The sequence below is a fragment of the Amphibalanus amphitrite genome, unplaced genomic scaffold, assembly GCF_019059575.1.
Source record: "Amphibalanus amphitrite isolate SeventyFive unplaced genomic scaffold, NRLGWU_Aamphi_draft 000271F_arrow, whole genome shotgun sequence".
In the NCBI taxonomy this organism is placed as follows: Eukaryota; Metazoa; Arthropoda; class Thecostraca; order Balanomorpha; family Balanidae; genus Amphibalanus; species Amphibalanus amphitrite.
The window spans coordinates 600,083-624,252 of record NW_024881766.1 but is presented as its reverse complement, the minus strand read 5'-3'; the positions used below and the strand labels follow the sequence as shown (position 1 = coordinate 624,252).

The window sequence follows — 24,170 nt, the reverse complement described above, 5'->3', positions numbered from 1 at the left end:
AGGTTATCACTCAGTTTCCCGTTTCTAAGATGCTGCTAAATGGCCGAAAAATGGCTCCAAAGTTGGTGCCCGTCTTACCCCACTTTCCCCTAATGTACTAAATAATTGTGATTTTTGTTTTATATGTCAAAGATCCATTATCATTTTATTTGTTGAATATTCTGTTACGGAAAGTCGCCGTAATTTATGAAATTTACATCGTTTTGATAAAGTTCGAGTACATATTCACTCAAACAAGGAATTATCACAGCATTGTAGCCACAAACAGTTTTCACTCTGTGTTTTCTACATCTGTAGGTAAGTGTACTATGTTTGACCTAGACAAATGCCTGACATTGGTTCAATCACCTTTCCAGCACAAATGACTACTACTCCAAGTCAACTTCGTGGTGCCATCATCAGGGTGGACCCAATCACTGTGATCCTTCCGGCCGGAGTCGGTGACAGCGAGCTGACGGAGCTGCGGAGCTCACGGGAGACTGTGGAGCGGCTGTCAGTCTCCGCCGCCGACCTCCCGCGACTGAGGGAGCAGCTGCCAGAGGGCCTCAAGCGCCTCAATGTCAGAGGTGAGATACCACGGATCGATACATGTAATGCCGGTATAATGGACAATGCATATGGATAAACAAATGGACAGGGAGACGGCAAATGGACGAACCGATCGAATTCAGCCAACATCTTACAGCCTTGTTTGTGTTATATAGTATTGTTAGAGTGATGCAATGCATGCATTTGCATATAGTGGGAGCATCAAGTGCATGTATGAAATATTATTGTAGCAATTATTGTAATTTGAAATGGTTTCATTGCAACCACTGCGAACCATATATTTATGTAGTTTACCAGCCTGATCCGTTACTATACGATGGCTGGCTGCCCAGTGCCTAAGCCAATGTGCCTTGCAAAAATCGTAATAATTATGTTGCTCATATTTGAATATTTACGTATGTATGCTGTTGGTAAAAATATCGTTGTGCAGCCGCTCGGCTGTGTCAGTGCTGGCTGTGTCAGTGTCTGACACTCTGGTGTCAGTGGTGCACCGGGGAGCTGGCGGCAGCTCTGTCCGACTGCAGTCAGCTGACACAGCTCTGTCCGACAGGGCCGGAGGTGACGGAGCCGAGGTGGCCGGAACGGTCCCCGTGGTGTGGTGGTCTGTCGGTGTCGCTCCAGGGGGTGACTGCCGACACCATCAGTCACCTGGCTGACCTGGGACGGACGGTCAGACTACTGGAGATATACGGTGAGCAGCGGCAGCACGGACAGGCCGCTGATATATACGAGCTCAGCGAATGGCGGACACCGAGTAACGGTGTGCCGTTGTCGCACCTCATTGAGACAGGTGTGATACATAGCCAATGTGCTTTGTGAAATAATGAAGCAAATTGAGCTCAAAAATGGAGGAGGACTGTACAATCAGTGATATATTCGCTCATAGTTAGTTGAACTACATATTGCAATTGTAATGCAATGTTCAATGCACTTCAATGCATTGGCTGAACTGATCGCATATCCATAGATAACATGAACATTCATGTTATCATGTTCATTCATTCATGTTATCACATTCATTAATCATTCATGTTTGATGTTTATAGGGTAGGGTGGGGTAATTTGAACATGTGGGGCAATTTGAACATAGTGCGAATAACAGAAAATTACGGAAAATCCATAAGTGGCATGACAATAAGACCAATGAGAGAAATTATCGTAACTAAAAGGGCTATCATATGAACGGGGATTTAAGTTTCAGGGAATGAAGATGTTGACGCACAGTGTCAAAAATCAATTTCGCAAGGAAAAACGCCTAACAACACGTCATTGCAACTTCATTGCAGCGCAAAATCTTGCATTGCTAGCGCCTAATACGCAACGGCTTTTGTTGTATAATGACCTAATCAGCGCCGTCAATCCAAGAAATTTGCTTTTCAACCCTGTTTTTAAAAATGACAAAATAACTTTTAGCGTGGGGTAATTTGAACATAGTGTGAGAATTTGAATGAAGACAGGGATAGCTCCGAAAAAAACAACGCTCCCAGTTTTTCTTTGCCAATATTTTCGACCCAAGGCAGTAGCAGATAAGTGATGCCAGTTTTAGAAAATTTACGTCTAATATCCGTCTAATGTCCGGCATTTTTGTTGATTTTCCGTCAAAAAATGTTAAAGTCAACTATTTGTCCAAATATGTCCGAAAATTATGCAGCTATCAACACTCAAAACCGTCATTTATATTGCTTATCATGTAATTTTACCAACAGAAAAGTGTTCATTATATTGAGATCTTAAAAGCTGCAAGAGACCCGCAGAAGCCGGCGTGGGGCCCTTATGGAGATCTTTGTGTGGCTATTTATGGGCCCATGAGGTGCTCTAACGAGCCCCATGGAGCCCTTCTGAGTCGAAATATGGCCATCGTTAGCCCTCAGCGGTCAAATGGCACCGCAGGGCCCCTCGGACCCGAGGATCCCCTTGAACCCGGTGGGGGGGGGATACGTGTTACCTTAGAGCCATAGCTAGTAGCTACGCCACTGTTTCATATGCATCATGTCAGGTATTTTAGGCTCGCCCCCCCCCCTCCCCAACTTGAAAATCGTTCCCGGGCCCCTGGGTCCCAAGAACAATCAAAATGCAGCCTCTGAAGATACGCTTTTCCTTATAAGAGTCATATGAATAGATGGCATATCTGTGCATATCAGGGGTGGAGAATTAGGGGTTTTGGGGGAACTCGAGCACGCCCCTGAAATTAAAAGGTTACCACGTAATAATGCTCCAATGGTTGCTTGCATTTCATCTGAGACACAAGCTGTTTTGCGTTAGTCGCGAGGATAGTGATGCTGTCGAAAAGCGTGCTTATATGTATGTGCTTTACTGCGCAATGATTTGACTCTGCCACTCACCAGCTGCTGGAAAAGCACCCCTTGGTATTATGACAATGCTCCACCTAGATGGTGCATATATTTTTATTGGTGCTATGTCAATACTGAACAGCCATATGCATTTCATGAATGCCAATTTATTAGTTACGTATTCTTCTTAGCTCCTCGCAAAGAGCATAGCTATGAGAATATAAATAGAAAATAATACATTCATGGACTTTTCTCCTCGGCTACCTATCATCAGCGAAAATGAATGATGCGAAAATTACTCTTTATTGTTGTAGTAAAAAGTAATTCTTACAAACAAAGAAGTGTGATTTCCTAACAAAAACACGGATTGATGTCTCAAAACTATACGGACAGATGGGACCAGAAGCCGCCACTGGTCCTGCGGCTACGCTCGGCCGGCGCCGCGTCCACTGACCAGGAGGTGGAGCGTCCCGGCCAAGGCGGCAGAAGACGGCGCAGCCCAGGCAGCTGGCCAATCAGCAGACGCCTCTTCGGCACGCGCGCCGCGCACAGACCAATCACCAGACGCCTCTGCGGCACGTGCGCCACGCACAGACCAATCAGCAGACGCCTCTGCGGCACGCGCACCACGCACAGACCAATCAGCAGACGCTTCTGCGGCTCGCGCGTTACGCACGGACCAATCAGCAGCGCCTCCCGCGACTGGCTCCGGCCGGCCGCTGGAAAATGGCCGTAGAAAAGAGGCACACCCGCCGACACCTTAGGGCTGGTCAGTGGCGTTCGGTGGCGTGGTGGCAGCACGGCACGGGGTGGGGCCGTGATGACACGTCGTAGACGAGACGGTCTCCGAAACACCCGGGAAATCTGACGTCCCCAGCCGTCCCCAGCCGGTACGTCCCCAGTCGGTAAGTCCCCAGCCGGTACGTCCCCAGCCGGTACGTCCCCAGCCGGTACGTCCCCAGCCGGTACGTCCCCAGCCGGTACGTCCCCAGCCGTCCACAGCCGTCCCCAACCGGTACGTCCCCAGCCGGTACGTCCCCCATTGATACATCTGTAGTTTGAACAGCTACTTTTTTGCTCCGTTGGTTTTGATATGCAAGATGACATGATTCGGTGTAAAATGTCACGGTCCCTGCAATACACAGTATCACTTCGCTGTAAGTCTGACATAACGCTGTAGGTGTGTCAGATTGCGTTTTTCCTAACACGAGCGGCCAGGAGGCGGGGGTATGACCCCCTGGCGATTGACTTCTATGGCATCTAGAAACACGATATTTAAAGGGTAGGTACACTCGGGGGCAGATTGATGTTCCACCACTCCCTACCCATCGGGCTCCCATGGCTCAGCACTGGCTGCTGCCAGTGGCAGCACTGGCACTGGCAGGCAGTGCTGAGCAGTGCTGAGGGCAGGCAACACTGGCAGCAGCCACTTCAACTTCTGATCCATGGGAGCCCGATGGGTAGGGAGTGGTGGAACATCAATCTGCCCCCGAGTGTACCAGGTGGACCAATAAAATGTCCCTCCTGTACAACATTGGTAAACCTAGGTGTAAGCGAGCAAATACGTTGGTATTTTTAGGTACACTGAAAACATTTTTACACCTGTCCCCGAAAAATAACACCTATCTCAAGTGTGAAGAATCGAATGATCCCTGAATCAGGGATACTCAGCTGATTCTGCTCAACAACACAGGTGTCAAATGAAGTGTTTCGATAATACACCTCGCATCAGCACCTTGGTCCAAGAAAGATACGCGTTGCGGGTGTCATCTTCACACTTCGCACAATCATCAACACCAGTTTCGAGTCCCTCGCATGTTGATCCCCGGGACAGGCATCATTGTGAATGATAGACCCATGGGACGAGTGTTGATTCAGCGGATCATGCACACCCGGAACGCGCATCATTTTCCCGCGCGTCCGCCGGCGGCGGGTTGTTCGTCACTTGGCTCGGGTGTAAAAATTTGCAGCGCTTTTGGTGCGGTCGCCATTTTTGTTTACTTTATACGTTGCGAGACTGGCCTGCGTCGGCGGTCGGCACCAGTCGGCACCGTGTGGGAAAAGGACCGCTGCAAGGGACTGCTGTCTGCAAGGATTCCGTAAAAACGGAGGTGAGATGATTACCATACGTGAAAAATGTGTGAATTTCTATCTCCTCAGGATTTACATGTGCGTAAAGATTAAAGTCAGCAGAGTGTGTTGTAGGCAAATGTGGTGCATTCGTCATGGGATAAATATCTAGTGTTTTCGATGAAACTCAATTCTTTTCTTGCTACTTTAATTGAAATTTTTGCACAGTCGTATTGCAATATTACAATATAATTATCGTTAAGCTCCTCATCATATCAGCTTTGTGTGAGGTTAATGGCATGTAGATAAGTACCTGCCCCTCATTGTAATGAAAGTGAAACACTGCACGGTTAGGTATAGTGTTTGTAGGCAATACCTATTATGTATCACTTCTGAGTGAGTTTTATTTAGTTGACTTTCATGATCAATTCATCAGTGATGAGATGGCAAAGTACCTAGGTACGTGATTCCAGAGGGGTGTTCACGGGCACCGCACACTGCTGCGTGCGGTGTGTGCGGAGCGTCCAGCAGGCGTGGGGGTAGGGGATGGGTAGGCGGCTCTGACGTCACGGCTGCGTGCGGTGGACGGTCCGCTGTGGCCAGTCCCGGCCGGCCACAGCGCACACTGGTCGGAAACGCTCCAGCGAGAGGCCAGCGGCCTTTCCGCAAAAGTTTTTTGCTTGTTATTCCACAACTAGTGAAGCAAACTTCATAAAACTTTGCATAACTTCTCTGTCATATGTAAGCTATCATTTGGATGTCAAGCACTAAATATATGACGTGAATCTGTTAAGTTATGACGTCATAATTGAGTATAATACAGGATCTAGCACTACTTTAAGTCAACAAGGGAAATTGGGAGCTGCTTTTCGGGCACCGGGAATGGTTTCATGCACTCCTTGCAAGGTCCAGTGCTTCACTTTAGCATTGTTGACTTTGCGTGACGTCATTTATGACGTCACTAAGGCCATATAAGTTTTTCGTCAATAACTCCTGATCAGATGGAGCTAGAGAGTCGGGAAAGCCACCACTGGACTCAGGAAGACCTGCCGAATCGAATGCTATGCGATATGACCTCTTTCAACCATTTTCGTGACCTGAGGGGCTCCGACCTGACCTTGACCCGAGGTTAACACCTTAAAGGGACTATCCCACCTTCTAAAATGTTGTTAAAACCAGTTAAATTGTGCCCGACTTTATAGATTGGATGACCAGGAACACGGTTCTGGCATTTATTTTTCATTAAACATCTTAGGCTTCCCATATTCCAAACACAAACTTTCAAATATGTGACGTCACAGCCCAAAATTACCTCCTTCCCCAGGCCACATTACTGTCATAAAGCTGATTCTTTTTACTCTGTAGGCACCACAACAAAGTTCAGACCAAGTTTTAAGCGATTTTTCAACGAACAAACCCATTTACATCAGAATGACTAAACGAGGTGACGTCACACTAACGGTCGCTCCATGTTGAAGATAGGGCCTTGTACAAGGCCCATTTTCAAATGAAGGGAACGAATTTCTTCAACACCAAGAGGCCGCGGGGGTTGCAACCTAGATAGATAGTGGTTTCTGAACCTCGCCGCAAACTTGGCTATCTCAACTCAAACCCCATGTTAAAGGTGGGATAGTCCCTTTAAGTTGACTTCACCCGAACACCAAGTATAGCATTCAACGCGCCTGAGCTAGACAACCACGATGATGTCAAAATCGCGGCAGTGCGAGCATTTTTGGCATTTGGCAAAGTAATTAACCTGAAACCGAGCCCGTGCCTTGTGGCACTTATCTGACCTAAGAGGCCACTGGCTGACCTAAGACCTTAAAATCGGGTAGTACTTAATTGTTGCGTTTTATAACGGCACACAAGCGTTTTTTTTTCCGCGAGGCTCTAGCTCAATTAGAGGCGAAACGGCGAGGGAGTTGTACCAACCCTCCCCGGTCAATATAGAAAACCAATCGGTCCGGCCAGGGTTAAATACCAGAATTGTGATCTAATGTAAAAAGACGTCCCAAGGTAACCCGACGTCAGTGACAGGTGTCCTATATTTGCAGCGTCTTATATTCACGAAGGTTTCAATTTCCACTTTCTTCAGCCGAGTGATGGTTGTCAATAGCAAGGCTCTCTAGATGCAAGCCGTAATCGCCACGCAATATGTGGAAGGCTTTTGATGTCAATACATACATAAATGCATACATAAAACGCGCTTTTCACAAAATTCATAAACTCAAACGCATCTGTTTTTAATGACCAGTCAACTACGCATGGATGCGTGCAGGCCACACAGGTCAGCGTAAGCCGGGCGCGGCGGCCGAGCCGAAACTGGGGCGGGGCGGGCGGTAGTTGGGTAGGAATAGCGGCTCCTGCAAATTTTGCGCAAATATGCGCAGTTAGCTTTTATGTTGCCCTGGTGTAAATTTAAATCCTGCTTCATCTCACAAAAAATCAGAGTGGAACTAGATGGGACTACCTGTTGTTTCCTTACCTAAACTTTGCAGTTATATTCCAGAATCACAGTAGGAGAGCCTTCATAAAAAAGCTACAGCAAATCTTAGTTAGGGAAAAAGTATACAAAAAATTTTGCACTGACCAGTCGGCAACTTCATAAGGAACATTTTGATGCATAATATGTCGGAATTCAATTTGGTGTCTATCAGCAATAAGACTCTGAATATCCGGCTCAAGAAACCTCTTGCTCCGCGTCAGTTTCCGAGTTCTGGGATACCCCATCTTCGGGGGCTGATTACAGTTATTTTTGGTCACCCGGATTAGTTTTTTTGGCCGAAGTATAATAATTTGATCAATTTCAAATCGATCTATATAAAAAATAATCCGAAACTCCGGAATCGCCCGTGGCCTCTCGTGAGGGCGTTTCCGACCAGTGTGCAGCGGTCGCTGTGTGCGGTGACGGAAGGCTGACGTAGGGACGCAGTGGGCGGAGCTTGGAGGCTGTGTGCGGTCCGACCGCACACAGGGCCCGTGAACAGCCCTCAGGACAAATCTTTGTATTTCAAATACCTATTCATTTTTTCAGTTTTGAGGCAAAATAAATAGACAAAACATAACCAAACCTAACCTAACCCTACCTAAAACATTGTAATCAAATCTATCCAAGCCTTGACTTTCCCCAATTAAGCAAATAAAATCAATGGACAAAGATTTGTGCGGGTAGGTACCTACCAAAGTTCGGCGGTACCATAGATATTATTAACTCCCCTTTTTTCGTGTTTCTAGTGATTCCGCACTATTTTTCCATGACCATTTTGATAAAAACAGGCATCAAACATCGTGACACTTGCCAATTTACCAAAATACAACACGGAAAGTGGCGCCCTTACTCCCAACATGAATTCCCGCTCGCTCAGTGCTCACAACTGACCACATGAGGATAATTTTTTCCTACATATTTTCAGTTCATTTTGTACTAAAATGTGTTTGTTCAGTATTATTCTGAACCAGAGTATGAAACATTTCAGACTGATCCACCGGATTATCAGTCTGATCCAGTCCAGACAGATTTGGACTGGAGCGGATTAAATCATGACTTGTCATGTGGATTCTGGATTGGACCGGATTATTTGTTGAAGTCCAAACAAAATTTTCGCAAAACAATAAAAGAATTTGCAAAACAGATTGGCAAGTTTATCATAGCAAGACAACTTGTTTGGGTCATCTGGTCATCTGGAAGCTGAGTGGTTTCCAGAGCTCGCATTGGGAAGATGACCACGTGCGCTGCGCACGTGCACACCGTTTTTTCTTGTTTCTCATGAATGTCTGGCCAAATCATGTTGCAATTTGGTGTATGGCTAGAGACTCATCAATAGAGAGGTTTGCACAACTCAGGTAGCGTTCCGTCGCACGTGAGCACGTGCGAGCCCTTTTCGGTTCATCGCAGGCAGTCTCCGTGCTCCCGTTCGTGAATCGCCCAAAAGGCGTCTTACTGTGTTAACCCTAGAACGCCTAGGGGGGGGGGGGTTGTATCAACCCCCCCCCCCTAAGGTTTTTCGCAAATAACGTTAACCCTATTCCTGGCGGGGGGGGGGGGGGGCCTCAGGAGCCCCCCCCTGAGGTTTTTTGGTTATTTCTCCCAAACGCGTTGAGCTAGGAAGCTCAAATTTTCTGACTTTTCCTATAAGGCTTCTACGCAACATGTCTGAAAATTTTGAGTTGATCTGACCTCAGTTCAGGTCACCAGAGGCGGTTTGGTGACCCTACCTCAGAAAAGTTTGCAATCACGCCAGAGCTAGAGTTTTTGACCGATCAATTTCTTCTCTTCAGGCTTTAGTTAGGGTACCAGTATGTGCAATTTGTTTATCTCGGAATTTTGATATCGGTGACCTAAGGTCAGGTCAATTTCGCGACCTCCCCATTATAAGTCAATGGGGGAAAAATCAACTCCCTGTTTTTACCACTAAAACGGGTCGGAATGGCCCCATATACCATACATGACTTCATATACGATCAACCTTCACTACCTTGAGGTCTGTTTTGCTGTTGGGCAGCTGTGAGGTCATGTGACGTCATCAAAGGTCACCAAAGGTTTTTGGCCAATAACTCCGTACAGGAACAAGATACAGACGCGTGGATGGTCTCATTGTGTTCAGCTCGTCAAGACGCATCGAATGATATACATGATGACCTCGAGGTCACGTGACCTGAGGTCAACCTTTGACCTTGACCTTTCGAGGTCAACATATATATCAATCGATGCGGATTGACGAGAGGATCACGATGATGCCCTTAGTTTGTTCCTATCTTGACTAATTCGAAAGTTATTCGAGAAAAACTCTCTCCATATCTAGCGCCGCCATTTTGACTTTTTCGACCCCTGTGACGTCATCTTTGACCTGACCTGAAAATGACCTTAGTAAAAATTGTAGACCTTGTCCATGCGTATCCGATGCCGTTTACCGCTTGTCGCTATCTTGCTTCGTTCTCGAGATCTCAGGGGGGGGGCCGAATCGGCCCCCCCCCCGCCAGTTTCTTGTCCCGGCGGAGCCCGCCAGGAATAGGGTTAAAACGGCGGCGCGTAGCGCCGCCAAATTTGGTATACCCTCTGGGGCAACCTTTTGGCACCTTCCCTGAAAATTTCAGGTCTCTGCCGTTTCAGGTCAGGTCACCAGGTCAGAAAAACCGGTACAAGGTCATGGTCAAATTTCAATTTTCTTTATGCACCTGTCCAACTCACAGTTTTGGACTGATTTCCTTCAAACTTTCAGGATGTCCTAAGTTCACCGAGTTGTATAACATATATTCCGGTTTTTTTCATGTCACTGACCTGAGGTCAGTTAGAGGTCATTACGTCATAATGTTAAGCCTATGGGAAAATATTCAATTCGGAAAATACTGGCGATATCCGCTTCGTTCTATCACTTTGGTGCTTTCAAACAACAGTACTTAACATTATGTCACTTGGTGCTTCTTTGTTTGGTGTACTTATCCATGGGTCAGGTCAAATGAGGTCAACTGAGGTCAAATGACGTTTGTGCCAATAACTTGTCACACAATAAAGATACAGCTTTCAAAATGGCATCGTTCTGTTGCTCTTGAACAGCCGAGTCGAATGATATGCAACATTAAGCATTTCGACCACTCTTAAGACTTAAGATGTACTTAAGATATGCTTAACTTTTTAAGTACACTTAAGCAAGCAAACATGTATATCATTCGACGCGCCTTGACGTGCTGAGTTCACTGGTGCTTTTCTTTTTGCTCTATCTTAATTAGATCAAAAGTTATAAGCGAAAAACTTTTAGCCTGTTTTTGCAAAAATTTTACATTTATACCCCCCAAAACCCCCCTAAATATTGACCTAGAGCAACCAAATTTGCACAGGGACGAGATCTCCTATAGACTCATCTACCCTGTAAATTTGGTGTTTCTAAGTGCCATAGGAGCCAATCGCCAGGGGGGGGGGGGTCGTACCAACCCCCCCCCTGGCCGTCCGCGTTATGAAAAAGGCCCTGGCCTGGCGAGGGTTAAAACGTATTTTGAAACACCAGCCATTGAAATGCCAAAATACTTATTGTTCTCAGAACGCCACTCGTCAACTTGTTATCAACAAGTTCAAGAATAAAAGGCGCGGCGACTCTTCAAAAGAAGTTACCGACCGAAAGCGTCAGCGCCACGGTGTGTGTAATTATCTGCCGGAGGATAAGGAGGAGGACGGTTGTGGCGATCTGCGCTACAAGATGCGAAATGGCATGCTACACGGAACCGAGGTAAGACTAGTGCATACTATAACGCAACTTTACTCACATTATAAAAATGAATCGGACAGATCCACGTGGAATCATTTGTTGCATTAACTCTCGCAGGCACAGGGGGAGTGATGCAACCTCCCTAAGGATTATAAAAGTAGCCAAATAACGACCTTCTTCACAGGTACTGGTCCATCTTATGTCATACTTTTGATAAAAAAAATGTTGTTGGATCAGGTCAGGTCACCGAGCTATGAGGTCATTCCCTTGGTCATGTATGGTGCCCGGACCGATTGTTTAGCTGTTTTGTGTGTGTATGACTTACATTTTCTTGCCGAACCATTCAAATTGTATCTGCATCATCTTACACCAGCCCACTTGAGATGACCCAGGTGCGAGTTTGTTTCAGTGACCTCCAATTGTGTCATATCAGGTCATATAAAAGTCACATTCGTTTTTGTCTATACATTCTTATATAAAAGAGATTCGAGAGACGACGTAGGTATCACTCATCGAGACGCATCGATTGCTATATTTTAACCGCTTTTGGATAATGTTGACCTCTGAATATTCTTTTCCTACCTGGGGATGAGATTGGTCATCCCGATGAGATAGGCAAGGCCCTCTCTGAACCACATTTGGCCCTCTGAGGCCAAATGATAGCACGGAATGGGTTCACTGATAGCACGGAATGGGTTTTCTCTGACGTTGAATAGATCCCCAAGGACTTCATGAGGATCTCTCAGGCCTTGAATGGGTCACTGTGTTCGTCCTTGGATGTGTCTTCTCAGGCCCTTCGGTGCATTTATTTCAGTGCTGGCTATTTGTCATTATCCGCCATCCGGCCTATCCGGGTTCTGCATTGATAGCAAATTTCACTTTCCGGCCTAATCTATAGGCCCGGGCAGCGCTTGTCGAACAGCTCTGCGGATCCGAAGGTTGGGACTTTAATTGTGAAAAACCGCCCGCCCGCCACCAAACGCAAACACCGCAAAACGCACGCCCAAAACGCAAACGCAAACTTCGCAAAAAACAATCGCCCGCCCGCCGAAAACCGCAGAAAAAAACGCAAAAAACGCCGCAAAAAACGCCCGTCCGCCGCAAAACGCAAACACCGCAAAAAAAACGCTAACACCGCCGACACAAAAAAAACGCCCGCATCGCCCGCCGCCAACGGCGAAACGCCGCAAAAGCGGCCGCCCGCCGCAAACCGCAACAACGCAAATAGCGCCCGGCCGCCGGCAACCGCAAAACGCCGCAAAAAACGGCCGCCCGCCACAAACCACAAAAAAAACGCCGCAAAAACGGCCGCCCGCCGCAAACCACAAAAAAACGCCGCAAAAAACGGCCGCCCGCCGCAAACCGCAAAACGCCGCAAAAAACGGCCGCCCACCGCAAACCGCCGCTAAAACGGTCGCCCGCCGCCAAACGCAAACAGCAAAAACACCCGCATCGCCCGCCCGCCCGCCGCCAAACACAAAAACCGCAAGAAACGCAAACACCGCCGCAAAAAAACGCCCGCAACGCACGCACGCCCGCCGCCAACCGCAAAACGCCGCGGCCGCCAAACGCAAACACCGCCAAAAACGCAAAAACGGCCGCCCGCCGTCAAACGCAAATCCCGAAAAAAACGCAAACACCGCCGCAAAAAACGCCCGCCGTAGGCAAAACGCAAACACTGACGCATTAAGACAAATATGGCGCCCTGCGGCAAATGTGGTGCATTCATATCTGCCGTTTAAGCAGCCATCCCTTAATTACAGAGCATCCTAATCGTCCAATGTTCGACAAAGTTACGCACATTCTGCGCTTTGCGGCAAAAATGGCGTTTTGAGACAAACGTGGCGCACTGCAACAAACATGGCGCATTCGCTCATGTCGCTTAACAATTCATCCACCCACCAAATTCTAGTTCAATCGGACTTAAACTTACAAAGTTATGTACCTTTGAATATTCCACTATAAAATATCTCCGCAACGGAGGTGCCCAGATTTGCACGTGTGCCACGTGACCACCGGTGGTGCAAGCAGGACTTGTCCCCTCACTGATTGCACCATTTCAGTGTTCCTGGCTTGTGCTGTTTTCGTGCTATAAGGCCACAAGTCGGCAAACACACGATAATCTGGGAGGTACGCGACTCAAACACGTGGCCACGTGGCACGTGCCGGACCTTTGATAGCTTCACCGTTCACGCCACGTGATGACCCATCGACGTGGCCATCAGCATATAAAAGATGACCCCGGCCGGTGTCACCGTCCCTGAACAGTGGACGGCTAAAGTCGAAGAACGGGAAAATTTAGGGAAATTTCACCTTTCGAATATATAATTTCCCCAGAATTTTGAATTTTTCATTTTACAAAAAATCCGAGATAGCAGTTTTTTAGCCCCCTTCATTCTGTGCCTACACCCGTTTTCAGATCGACCCTATCATAAAAACTGACGGCCTGACGGCCAATTCCCCCATTCCTTGGATTTCACAATGCTAGTATATTTAAGCACCAAAATTGACACCGTGCCACGGCACGTGCAATAGCACGTGCGCCACGTGACCACTAGTGCGACAAGCTGGACTCATCTGCTCAACGGCTGCGTTGATTTGGTGTCGCTAGGTGGAGTGGTTTCCACGCCATAGGACCCCCAGTTGGCCAATGTCGGATTTTTCCGGAGGTTACCCCATCAAACACGTTTGCACGTGGCACGTGCTTTTCAATCGCCCCATATCTGACCCATACCTTGTGGTAGCCGACACCCCGGGGCATAACATATTGGAACATTTTCAAAATCTAACGTGGAAGTTTTTGGCAAAATCGATTTTAAAATAATTTTTCGAATTCGCCATAGGCTCAACATGGGGTAACTGTTTGTGACGATTACCCGAAATTTTGTCAATTATATTTTAAATAATTACCACCATGAGATGGGGTCCCGGCCCGAGATTCGACCCTAAAAATATAATTCATTTCTAACGTGGAGTTTTTGCGCAAATCGCATTTTAAATTCTTCCCCATGTTAACCCTATGGGAAAATGCACGTGCCGATTACCCCAAAACGGGTTAATTATATTTCAAGCGACCGATGCCAGCCGGTAGCTCCCCGATACGGGACCAAACGCTGAAAATGGCAAAAAATTCTACCGTGCCGTTTTCGAGGGTATCAAGATGACCAAAATCGCGGCAGAAACGCTAAACACCCCCCTAGAGAGGTAGCTCAGGTTGGGATTTTCAATAGAAAATCACAATTCTAAAGAATAGTGATTGTTCTTAATTGAAAAGTCCCAACCTTCGGATACATGGGATCCCAAGATCCATTTCTGGGATCTACGGACAAATGTCATACCACCATATGTTTCTACAAAACCACTCGCATTCTTGCAAAGGGCACTTCTCTTTACTACACTAAAGGCAACTTATAGCAATCACTGGTTTAGATTAGTAAAGCGAATCTTTGGCTTCCTCAGCTTGATGAAGCGATGTCAAAGACTTTCGCGGACAGGAGGGTCCAGGTGGTGTCCAAGAAAATCGCCATCCCCAAGTTGAAGAAGCTGTACCCTGCCCTCTTTCAGGAAATGGAGGTATGTCTTTAAGGAAATAGAGGTCTCTCTCTCTCTCTCTCTCTCTCTCTCTCTCTCTCTCTCTCTCTCTCTCTCTCTCTCTCTCTCTCTCTCTTTCTCTTTCTCTTTCTCTCTCCTCTCCTCTCCTCTCCTCTCCACATTCCCTCCCCTCCCCTCCCCCCTCCCATGCTCTCCCCTCCCCTCCCCCCTCCCATGCTCTCCCCTCCCCTTCCCTCCCATGCTCTCCCCTCCCCTCCCCTCAATCGATGTAATTACGATGTAATTAAGATGGATAGTTTTGCAGTGTTCATGAAATGATGTATTGTTTGAAAAGGCCAAATATATGTGTGCAACCGCGAGACCGATTGACAAGCGGTCTTCTTTGATGGATAGCCTTATCCTTCTACCAAGTATGCGACCAATACCAAACCATCCAAGTGACCACTGCAGCACGTGGCACTTGCAAAGTGAGGGTGTGTCAAAAACATTCCCCTTGCTATATCTCGAGAACGACTTGGCCGATCGTCCTCAAAATTGGTATGCACATTGACACTCTCCAGCTTATGTTTTTGCATGAGTCAACAGTGGTGTGAATTTGCACGTGCGCACGTGTCACGTACACCCCAAAAATGTGAAAATTGCCTTTGCTTTATCTCGGCAACGACTTGCCGATCGTGCCCATCTTTGGTATGCGCGGAGACACCCACTTGCGAGCCCTTTTCGATTCATCGCAGGCAGTCTCCGTGCTCCCGTTCGTGAATCGCCCAAAAGGCGTTTTGATTGTTTGTATCGCATGTAATGATATATTTCTGTACCGCAGATCTGGGCCGAGCTGGCACGTGTCAGGGGCGGCGGCTCGACCGCAGCCAGTGAGCTCGCCAAGGCGAGAGGGAACTTGACCAGGCTCCTCACCAAGTTTGACATCTGTGAAACCACCGGTGAGTAATTATGAATTTAGGCTTAGTAATTAAATGGATGTCGATTGCCAAGTGCATTTCAGGATAATTGACTTTAACGCCAACAACAAGTTTGTTAACACCATCGGAATCGCCTAACCACTATCGGCTGGGAGACGCTTGCTCTCTCACGGGCTGTCATAATACATGGCTGTGTTCAAGTGTCTACGGTCGCCGCGGCCAAAAGAGCGGGGCTTAACGGATGGCCAATCACGCGTGGGTTGCCATGGTGATGTGATGTCACACTTTTGCGGTCCTAGCGGTCGATCGGGAGCAACCGCAGAGAAACTTCGACACAAATGGCGCACCTCTGACAAATGTTGCGCTCGATGCTTTCGCTTAGACCAGTTGTAGTTCTACTTGTGGTGGGGAAATAGTTAGTGCTAATTCAGGAATAGATATGGTGTACTATTTTTTTTTAATACGATACAGTAGCAGTAGCAGTGGCAGTCTGCGACTGACCGCCGCCAGGTCAGGTCACGCGAGCGAGCGCTCCGCTGTACAGTGACCGGTCGCGAGTCGGCTGTGGCGTGTGGTCGGTTTGAGCCGCCAAAGAGTGAAGGTGATAGGTGTCTGAGTGATCACCGGCGGCAGCGAGTGACCAAACTCTTGATCAGCGATGGATGCTAGCACGCTGAAGAAAACAGTGCTGGAGTGTTTGAAGGACGGGGAACTGCGCGGAGAGTTCCAGTCGCTTATCCAGGAAATGGTGACCGGAGCTGTGGCTGAGGCGATGGCCGCTCGAGACACGGAGATCGCCGAGCTCAAGGACCAGCTGAAGCGCACCACGGACCAACTAAACGACCTGGAGCAGTACTCCCGACGCCTCTGCGTAAACATAACAGGAGTACCAGAGACGAACGGGGAATCGACGGATCAAATTGTCACGGACCTAGCCAAGATGGCCGGTGTTGCCGTCACTCCGAGCGACATTGATCGTTCACATCGCATCGGTAAGCTCAGTGATGGGAAGAGTAGACCAATCATTGTCCGGTTTACGAACTTCACCAAGCGACAGGAATTCTACAACGCCCGGAGAGAGCTGCGGAAGCCGCGACCTGTCCGCGGATCCACAGTGTCTGCAGAAACGGCCGGCAAAACCTTTGTCTCAGACAACCTCACGAAGCTAAACCAGCACACGATGTACGTTGCCCGTAACATGAAAAAGGAGGGCAAGATACACTCCGCCTGGACCGACGTGGGCAAGATGAAGGTTCGGGTGAAGGAGGGAGGCCAAACGAAGATAATCAGGTCGCTTGAGGATCTTTACGCAGTTGCCGACCCAGCTCGCCAGCCTGGGGCCGCCCCTGCCGAGTCCAGCAGCGGCGCCCGAGAGAGCTCCCGTGGCGCATCGGGTCGGGGCAGGAGCGTGCGCGGTGGTAGAGCCGCCCAGTAGCGCCCTCCGATAGCGCGGCCCGCCCCACGCCGAGACGCTTGGCGCCGCCCCTGCGCTGCGGTGCAGCTGTCCTGGTCAATTCCGCGGCGTCTCGGACATGGTCTCTGCTCGACCTGGCCACGCGTTATCTGTCTGCGGATCTTCCCACCCACTCGCCTCCGGCGGTGTGACTCAGTGAACTCTGTTGACCTGAGCTCTCCAGCTCGCCGTTTGGTCCAACCGGGACTGGGCTCAGTGCTGTCAGAGTGACTGTAATCAGCCATAGACATACTACAGCGATCGGCGCAGCAAATCAGTAGCACTGTCAGTGCTGTGCCGAGCTCGGCGTTCACTGCTGTCGCCCCCACTGACAGGAGCTACCTGTGCCCGGCGAGCCACCGTAGTCGCGCCCACAGACAGTAGCCCGACCGCGACTGCGCCGTCTCGGGAGGGAAAGAGGACTCGGGGATCGCGGCGGGTACCTGGGAGAGAGGGCCAAAACGAGGGCGGGTAGGGGGAGGGAGGGTGTGGAAGGGTGTTGTGGGCTGGGAACTGGGAGTGGGTGTGGGACGGTGGGCCGCTACTGGTGTTCTATACAGTTTGTTTGCTTTTGTTTGCCTATCATGTGATAGCCTGTCTTTCTCAGTTGCACAGGCATATTATTTTTCTTTATTTTAGATTTATTCCTTGTTTGCAATCATGTGTTTGCCTGTTTCTGTCTGAGGTTAAATTGTTGGAGTTTATTGAATTTTCATAAAGTAGAGTCGGCATATATTTATTTTTGTTTGTACATTGCCAAGTTGAATGAATTGAACCATTTGCACTTAGCTGATACATAACATACATGTTCGTTTTTCACCTGTCACTCGCTGTCGCCGCCCATCGTTTACCAGCATGTGCTGTGTTGCAGTAGCCGCCGCCGTTCGGCCCGGGGTGCCCGTCTGCCGCGCTGCCTTCCCGCCCGACTCGGCACCAGTGGTGGTGACCAGCAGCCGGCCGCTCTCATCGTCCAGACCAGACTCTCTCGGCTCTACTCCGGCGCAGGCTTGTGCACCTCCAGCCGCTCACAGTCCCAACATCCCTCTCATCATCCTTCGAGAACCTTACAGAATGCCCTTTGCACAATCACCCATAAGATTACAATTAATAACTTTAGCCCAGCCCGCCAGTCATGGCGTGTTCCCCACATTGACACTAACGAACTCGCAATGGTCACTAAACAACCTTTACAAGAACATTAGAATTATGCTAGTCATTGGTGGCGTTGAAACAAACCCTGGACCCGAATTGTTTGACCACCTCAACATTGCTCACATAAATATAAACAGTATCACTGCAGGGGATAAAAAACACGAGCTTATGCAATTTGTAAGCATGAATAGTATAATGTTATGCGCTCTTACCGAAACAAAACTTGATGATACGGTTTCTCCTTCGTTATACCAGCTCGATAATTACCATGCCCCTTTCGTTCGACACAGAGATAGAAATGGCGGAGGAGTTGCGTTATATGCTCACGCTTCGTTACCGATAAAGAGACTTAGAGAGCTAGAGATCGGAGACGAAGAATGGATCTGGGCCAAAGTCTCGGTGCATAAACTTAGCTTGGTAATATGTTGCATATACTTACCACCAAATCAAACAACAGCCAGGTTACAACTGTTTATTGAGCGAATGACTGAAAGCGTTTCACTTGCACAGACCCACTCACCCACAGCTATAATGATATTAGGGGATTTCAACGCTGGAAATATATATCTAAATAGTACTGAACACAAGCATAGCGGCATCACAAACTTTGATCGCCAGCTCAACGACACTTTCAACATGCTAGACATGAAGCAACTCATATCACAGCCAACACGCATAACTGACAACGTCAGTAACCTGAGAGACTTAATTTTTACAAATAATACTGACATTATTCTACACAGTGACACGCTCTCAGCATTCTCAACTTTGGACCACCTTCCTGTAACTACATCACTGCGTACAACACACAGTTCATCAAACACTGACGTTACGTTTAAGACAATCTGGGACTATACGAGACTTGATGCTGATCTTTTTACCAGACTTCTTATAGACACGGACTGGGATCATATTATCGACAATGACGTAGATATAGCAGCGGAACAATTCACATCTGCCATCTTAAAAGCCGCCGAGACATCAATACCACATAAGAAGATACCAGTGAACCAGCGTAAAAAACCATGGGTGACATCAGACTTGATTAAACAAATAAGAAAGCGTGACAGACTCTTCAGACGGGCTAAACAGACTCAGACCACTTACGACTGGGAAAGATGGAAATATCAGCGTAACATCGTAACGGCGGTAAACAAACGACTAAGACAAACCCACATACAAAGCCAAGTTCAGAAACTCTTACAGCACAAACAAGACCCGCACAAGTACCACCAAACACTTCGCAAATTAACAGGTAAGACAGTTGACAGCATCATTCCACCGCTAGAAACGACTGACGGAAAAGTACTGACAGACGACTACGAAAAGGCGACATTGTTAAACGACTACTTTGTCAGTCAGGCAAAGCTCGACATTCCAAATTCGCACACCGTACCAATGGACAACATAGGACACACGACGATTCCCACCCTCGGTACAATTGAGACAACTGAGAGAGAAGTCCTACGAATCTTAAACTCCCTTGACTCTAATAAATCCACTGGCCCGGACAAAATCCCAGTAAAAATATTAAAATTATGTGCACTCATCATAGCAGGCCCACTTTCGAAATTGTTTAATAAGTCTCTCGCGTCTGGAATTTATCCTTCAACGTTTAAACAGGCCAATGTGAAACCCATATATAAAAATAATGGATCACCATCTGATTATACCTGTTACCGACCCATCAGTCTTTTATCTTCCCTTTCAAAAGTTTTTGAAAAAATTGTCCACAAACGCATTTATGATCATTTAACAGAACACTTATTATTGACTGACAAACAGAGTGGATACCGGAAAAAGCACAGCACGGAACAACAATTACTTTATTTGACCCATAACATGCACAAATCACTCGACTCAGGACATGACTTCACAGTAATTTACCTGGACATATCAAAATATTTTGACAAGATCTGGCACCAAGGACTATTATACAAATGCAAACATGACTTTGGCATAACTGACTCACTGTTAAAATGGTTGACTTCCTACCTCAGTGACAGACGACAACGAGTGCAAATAAACAACACCTTTTCGAACCAACAAATTGTTAACGCTGGCTGTCCTCAAGGCTCTGTACTCGGACCTCTCTTAGCCTTAATGTATCTTAACGGAATTCAACAAAACATCGACAATGAAATTTTACTTTTCGCAGACGACACATCTCTTCACGCATCCCACTCAACGACAGACCTCCACGACGTAGAACTTTCACTTCAACGCGACCTTGACAAAATATATAAATATGGCAGAAAATGGGCAATTACATTCAACACAACAAAGACAGTCCAGCAAACATTTTCACGTAGAAATAATTTCACAGCACCACGTCTCACATTTGGTAGGAATCCCATACCCATTCATGAAAACCACACTCATCTGGGATTAACATTCTCCAATGACCTACATTTTCACCATCACATCAACAAGATTTGTAAAAAGGTCAACCAATCACTAAGCCCACTATATCCAATTGCACAGTACGTACCCAGGCCCATTCTCGACCAAATTTATAAGACGTATATCAGACCACACTTCGACTATTGCGACACAGTATACGACGGACATATCACGACACACGACGCCATGCGACTCGAGAGACTACAAAACAGAGCGGCAAGACTCGTGACAGCAACCTTATTTAGAACACCAACTGACAAGCTTTTACTCGACTTAGGGTGGGATAGACTATCGACGAGAAGACGCATGCATAGAATAACACTTTATCACACATTCAACAGCCACGAAGAGTACACACCACAATATATTAAAAACACAATGCCTCACACACGCGCTGAAAACACCGGACGAGTCTTAAGGAATGCCAGTACACATACAACGACACCTAGCCGGACCACTTCGTACCATAATTCATTTTTTCCATTAACGGCTAAACACTGGAATGATCTCCCCGAAACCATCCGATCCCTGCCACGAACATCCTTCAAAAAGACCATTTCTGAGCGGCTGGGGGTGACCAAGCCTCCAAAATTTTATGAAACTGGGTCTAAATTGGGAAATATTTTACACACAAGACTAAGAACCGGAATGAGTCACCTGAACTCTCATCTCTTCCAAATTCAAAAAAGTGAAACATCAATGTGTGCTTGTGGCTTTCCAAACGAGAACGTTCGGCATTATATCCTTGACTGTGCACTCTACGAACCACTAAGGCTAGAAATGTTTCAAACTATTTCTTATCAAATAGGTATTGAGCTAAATGAAATTTCTCCTAAGCAAAAACTTGACTTCCTTATTCACGGTGAAACTCTGGACGATGAGAGCGGCTGCGCGGTCGCACATCTCTTTCAAAAATTCATTTTATCATCAAACCGGTTTACAGAACACTAAATTCAACACCAAGATACCACCTTGATCTAGGTTGTCAGGCTGCGGTTGGACGTGGCGCTCCGGACTGACCGTGCGGTGGCTCGCGCACACTGCTTTACTGCTCGGTGTCTGTCGTGGCGGCGACAGCCAACTCGTATGCTTTGAGTTTTGCCTATCAAATGTTTTCTGTATCTTAAGTTTAGGATCTCATCTGGTATGTTTTTGTCTGTTTGTTTGTATTTTCTTCTTCCAGAGTGATGCTCAAACTCAAGCGCTTTGCGCTTTTGCATCCCTCTGCTGCATTCTTCCAGAATCTTTCTGTCTTTGATAATAAACATTGTGTGTGTGTGTGTGTGTGTGTGTGTGTGTGTGTGTGTGTGTGTGTGTGTGGCATTGTTTTTTTCTATTTTGCGCCATGCGCGCCATCTGTCGGCTGCGGTCGCCCCGCGGCCGATGCGTTCACGGACTCAAACGGCGTTCGAAAGCTCGGCAAAAATCATTACGAAAGTACTTCGGTCATTTTTTAGGTCAGGTCAAAGGTCAGGTCACCAGAGGTCACCAAAATGAAAATGTTGCCCATTTCCCCGGATTTCGATAATTTTCCGCTTCAGACGCGCTAACTCGAGAATGAGAAGAGCTAGAGCGGCGCGGAAAAAAAGCAAACGATAGCCGATTTACAGCTGTACCTATCTTGATTAAGTCGTCAGATTTGACCGCAGGTCAACGGTTTAGCCTCCAGGGACCAACAATTGTTAAATAGCAAATATTGACGAAATTAGTTTTTCGAGTAAAACTTCTGATCTAGCAAAGCTACGACAATATTTCAATCACCATTGCATTCTTCACATCAAGACGCGTCGAATGATATAGGTATAAGATGACCTCGAAAGGACATGTTACAATTTTGACCTCAGGTCAAGGTCATGACCTGTCCCAAATAGGACATGCTGCATTTCAATCGATCCGTCTTGATGAGACGAACACAATGAACTGGTCCTGGACTCTGCATCTTGTTTCAATCAAAAGTTATTGCCAAAAGACGCCTGGTGACCTCTGATGACGTCACGTGACCTATTACACACAGTGCACGGGTCATTGGGACACCAGTCAACGCATGACCTACTGACACTATCTTGTGCATATTTTAGTTGTTTGTGATCGTTTTGACGCAAATCCGGACGAGTTTATTTTTCCCCATTGCTTTATAATGGGGATGTCGCAAAATTCATCTGACCTTTGGTCACAAATATCAAAATTCCGAGATATACATTTTGTAGGTCCTGTTACCCTTATTACATACAGGAAGTTACAAAGTGATCGGTCAAAGGGTGTAGCTAGGGCGCGTGTTTGAATTTTTTGGAGGTTGGGTCACTGGACTTGACCTGGTGACCTGACCTTGGGGGACCTGGGTCTGAAATTTTCACACAATGTGCGGAAAATATACCAGAATAGCTGTGCCGAGAAAAACCTTAGGGGGGTGTCCAAACACCCCCCGGCCCGGCGCGGGTTAACTAAAAAGTAAATCAGCGTAAAAGTGATCAAATTATCGTTTGGTGTGTTATGCTTATTTTACGGTTTGACAATGATCAACTGGTAGCTGAAATGCGTGTCTGTGTGTGTGTGTGTTTGTGTTTTAGATGCTGCGCTGGAGCATCTGGCTTTCGAGGTGCGAGAAGAGGACAAGATATATTCGCCACCGACACTCGGAGGGCCTATGGTTCTCTGGGACGAGGCCCTCTGGGTGGAAGGGGAGAAAGTGACAGACCTCACTTTCAACAAGCAGGACCAATTCCTGACATGGGGGGCGGGGTTCACTGTGTTCGCACAGAAACCCACACGCAAGGCAACGCAATGCTTGGCCTACGTGGCCACAGTGATGCTGCTAAAGACGGACATGCTGAAGCCCCCTAAGGGGTTTGAGTATGCGCTGAAGCCCCCTAAGGGGCTTCAGCGCATACTCAAACACTTAGATGTGTAAGTTTCGTCCGCGTGAAGCGTACACGACGTGCAGCTGTGTCGAGTGTCGTGGTTACGTCGTATCGTGTCGTGGTTACGTCAAAATAAATGTCATGTGGCAAAAAATAATGGTGTGCAGCTACACTCAGCACTCAGGGTGGCGTGACGCGGGTGTTGAAAGTACCCGTGGGAGAAGTGTCAGGTCTGAAGTGCAACACCCCGTAAGAGGGTTCTTCTCAGGTGTCCACCCACAACGCAGGTGTAAACAGTGGGTGTTGAAACTCCATGCGGGTGTAAAAAGCGGGTGTTGAAACTCGATATTGGTGTAAACAGGGGGTGTTGATATATGATACTGGTGTAGACAGCGGGTGTTGACACTCAATGCGGGCATAAACACGAGGCGTTGATATTTGATACGGGTGTAGACAGGGGGCGTTGACACTCGATATGGGTATAAACAGTGGGTGTTGACACTCGATTCGGGTATAAACAGTGGGTGTTGATATTTGATACGGGTGTAGACAGCGGGTATTGACACTCGGTGCGGGTATGAACAGTGGGTGTTGACACTCTATGCGGGTGTAAAACGGTGGGTGTTGATATTTGATACGGGTGTAGACATCGGGTGTGTTGTTTGATACTGGCGTAGGCATCGGGTGTTGATATTGGATACGGGTGTAGACATCGGGTGTTGATA

General features: G+C 47.4%; 2 protein-coding genes across 2 annotated transcripts in view; both read left to right on the top strand.

Annotated features, from left to right (window-relative positions):
* The window catches only part of LOC122387028, a 93,860-nt gene that overhangs the window by 5,716 nt on the left and 63,974 nt on the right, over positions 1 to 24,170 (top strand). The gene's annotated exons all lie outside the window — the stretch shown is intronic.
* LOC122387039 lies at positions 10,081 to 23,602 on the top strand. The gene is made up of 4 exons (XM_043376840.1): positions 10,081 to 11,131; positions 14,570 to 14,683; positions 15,483 to 15,600; positions 23,155 to 23,602. The coding sequence occupies exons 1-4, from the start codon at positions 10,862 to 10,864 to the stop codon at positions 23,493 to 23,495; spliced, it is 843 nt and encodes a 280-aa protein (XP_043232775.1). The 5' UTR covers positions 10,081 to 10,861; the 3' UTR covers positions 23,496 to 23,602.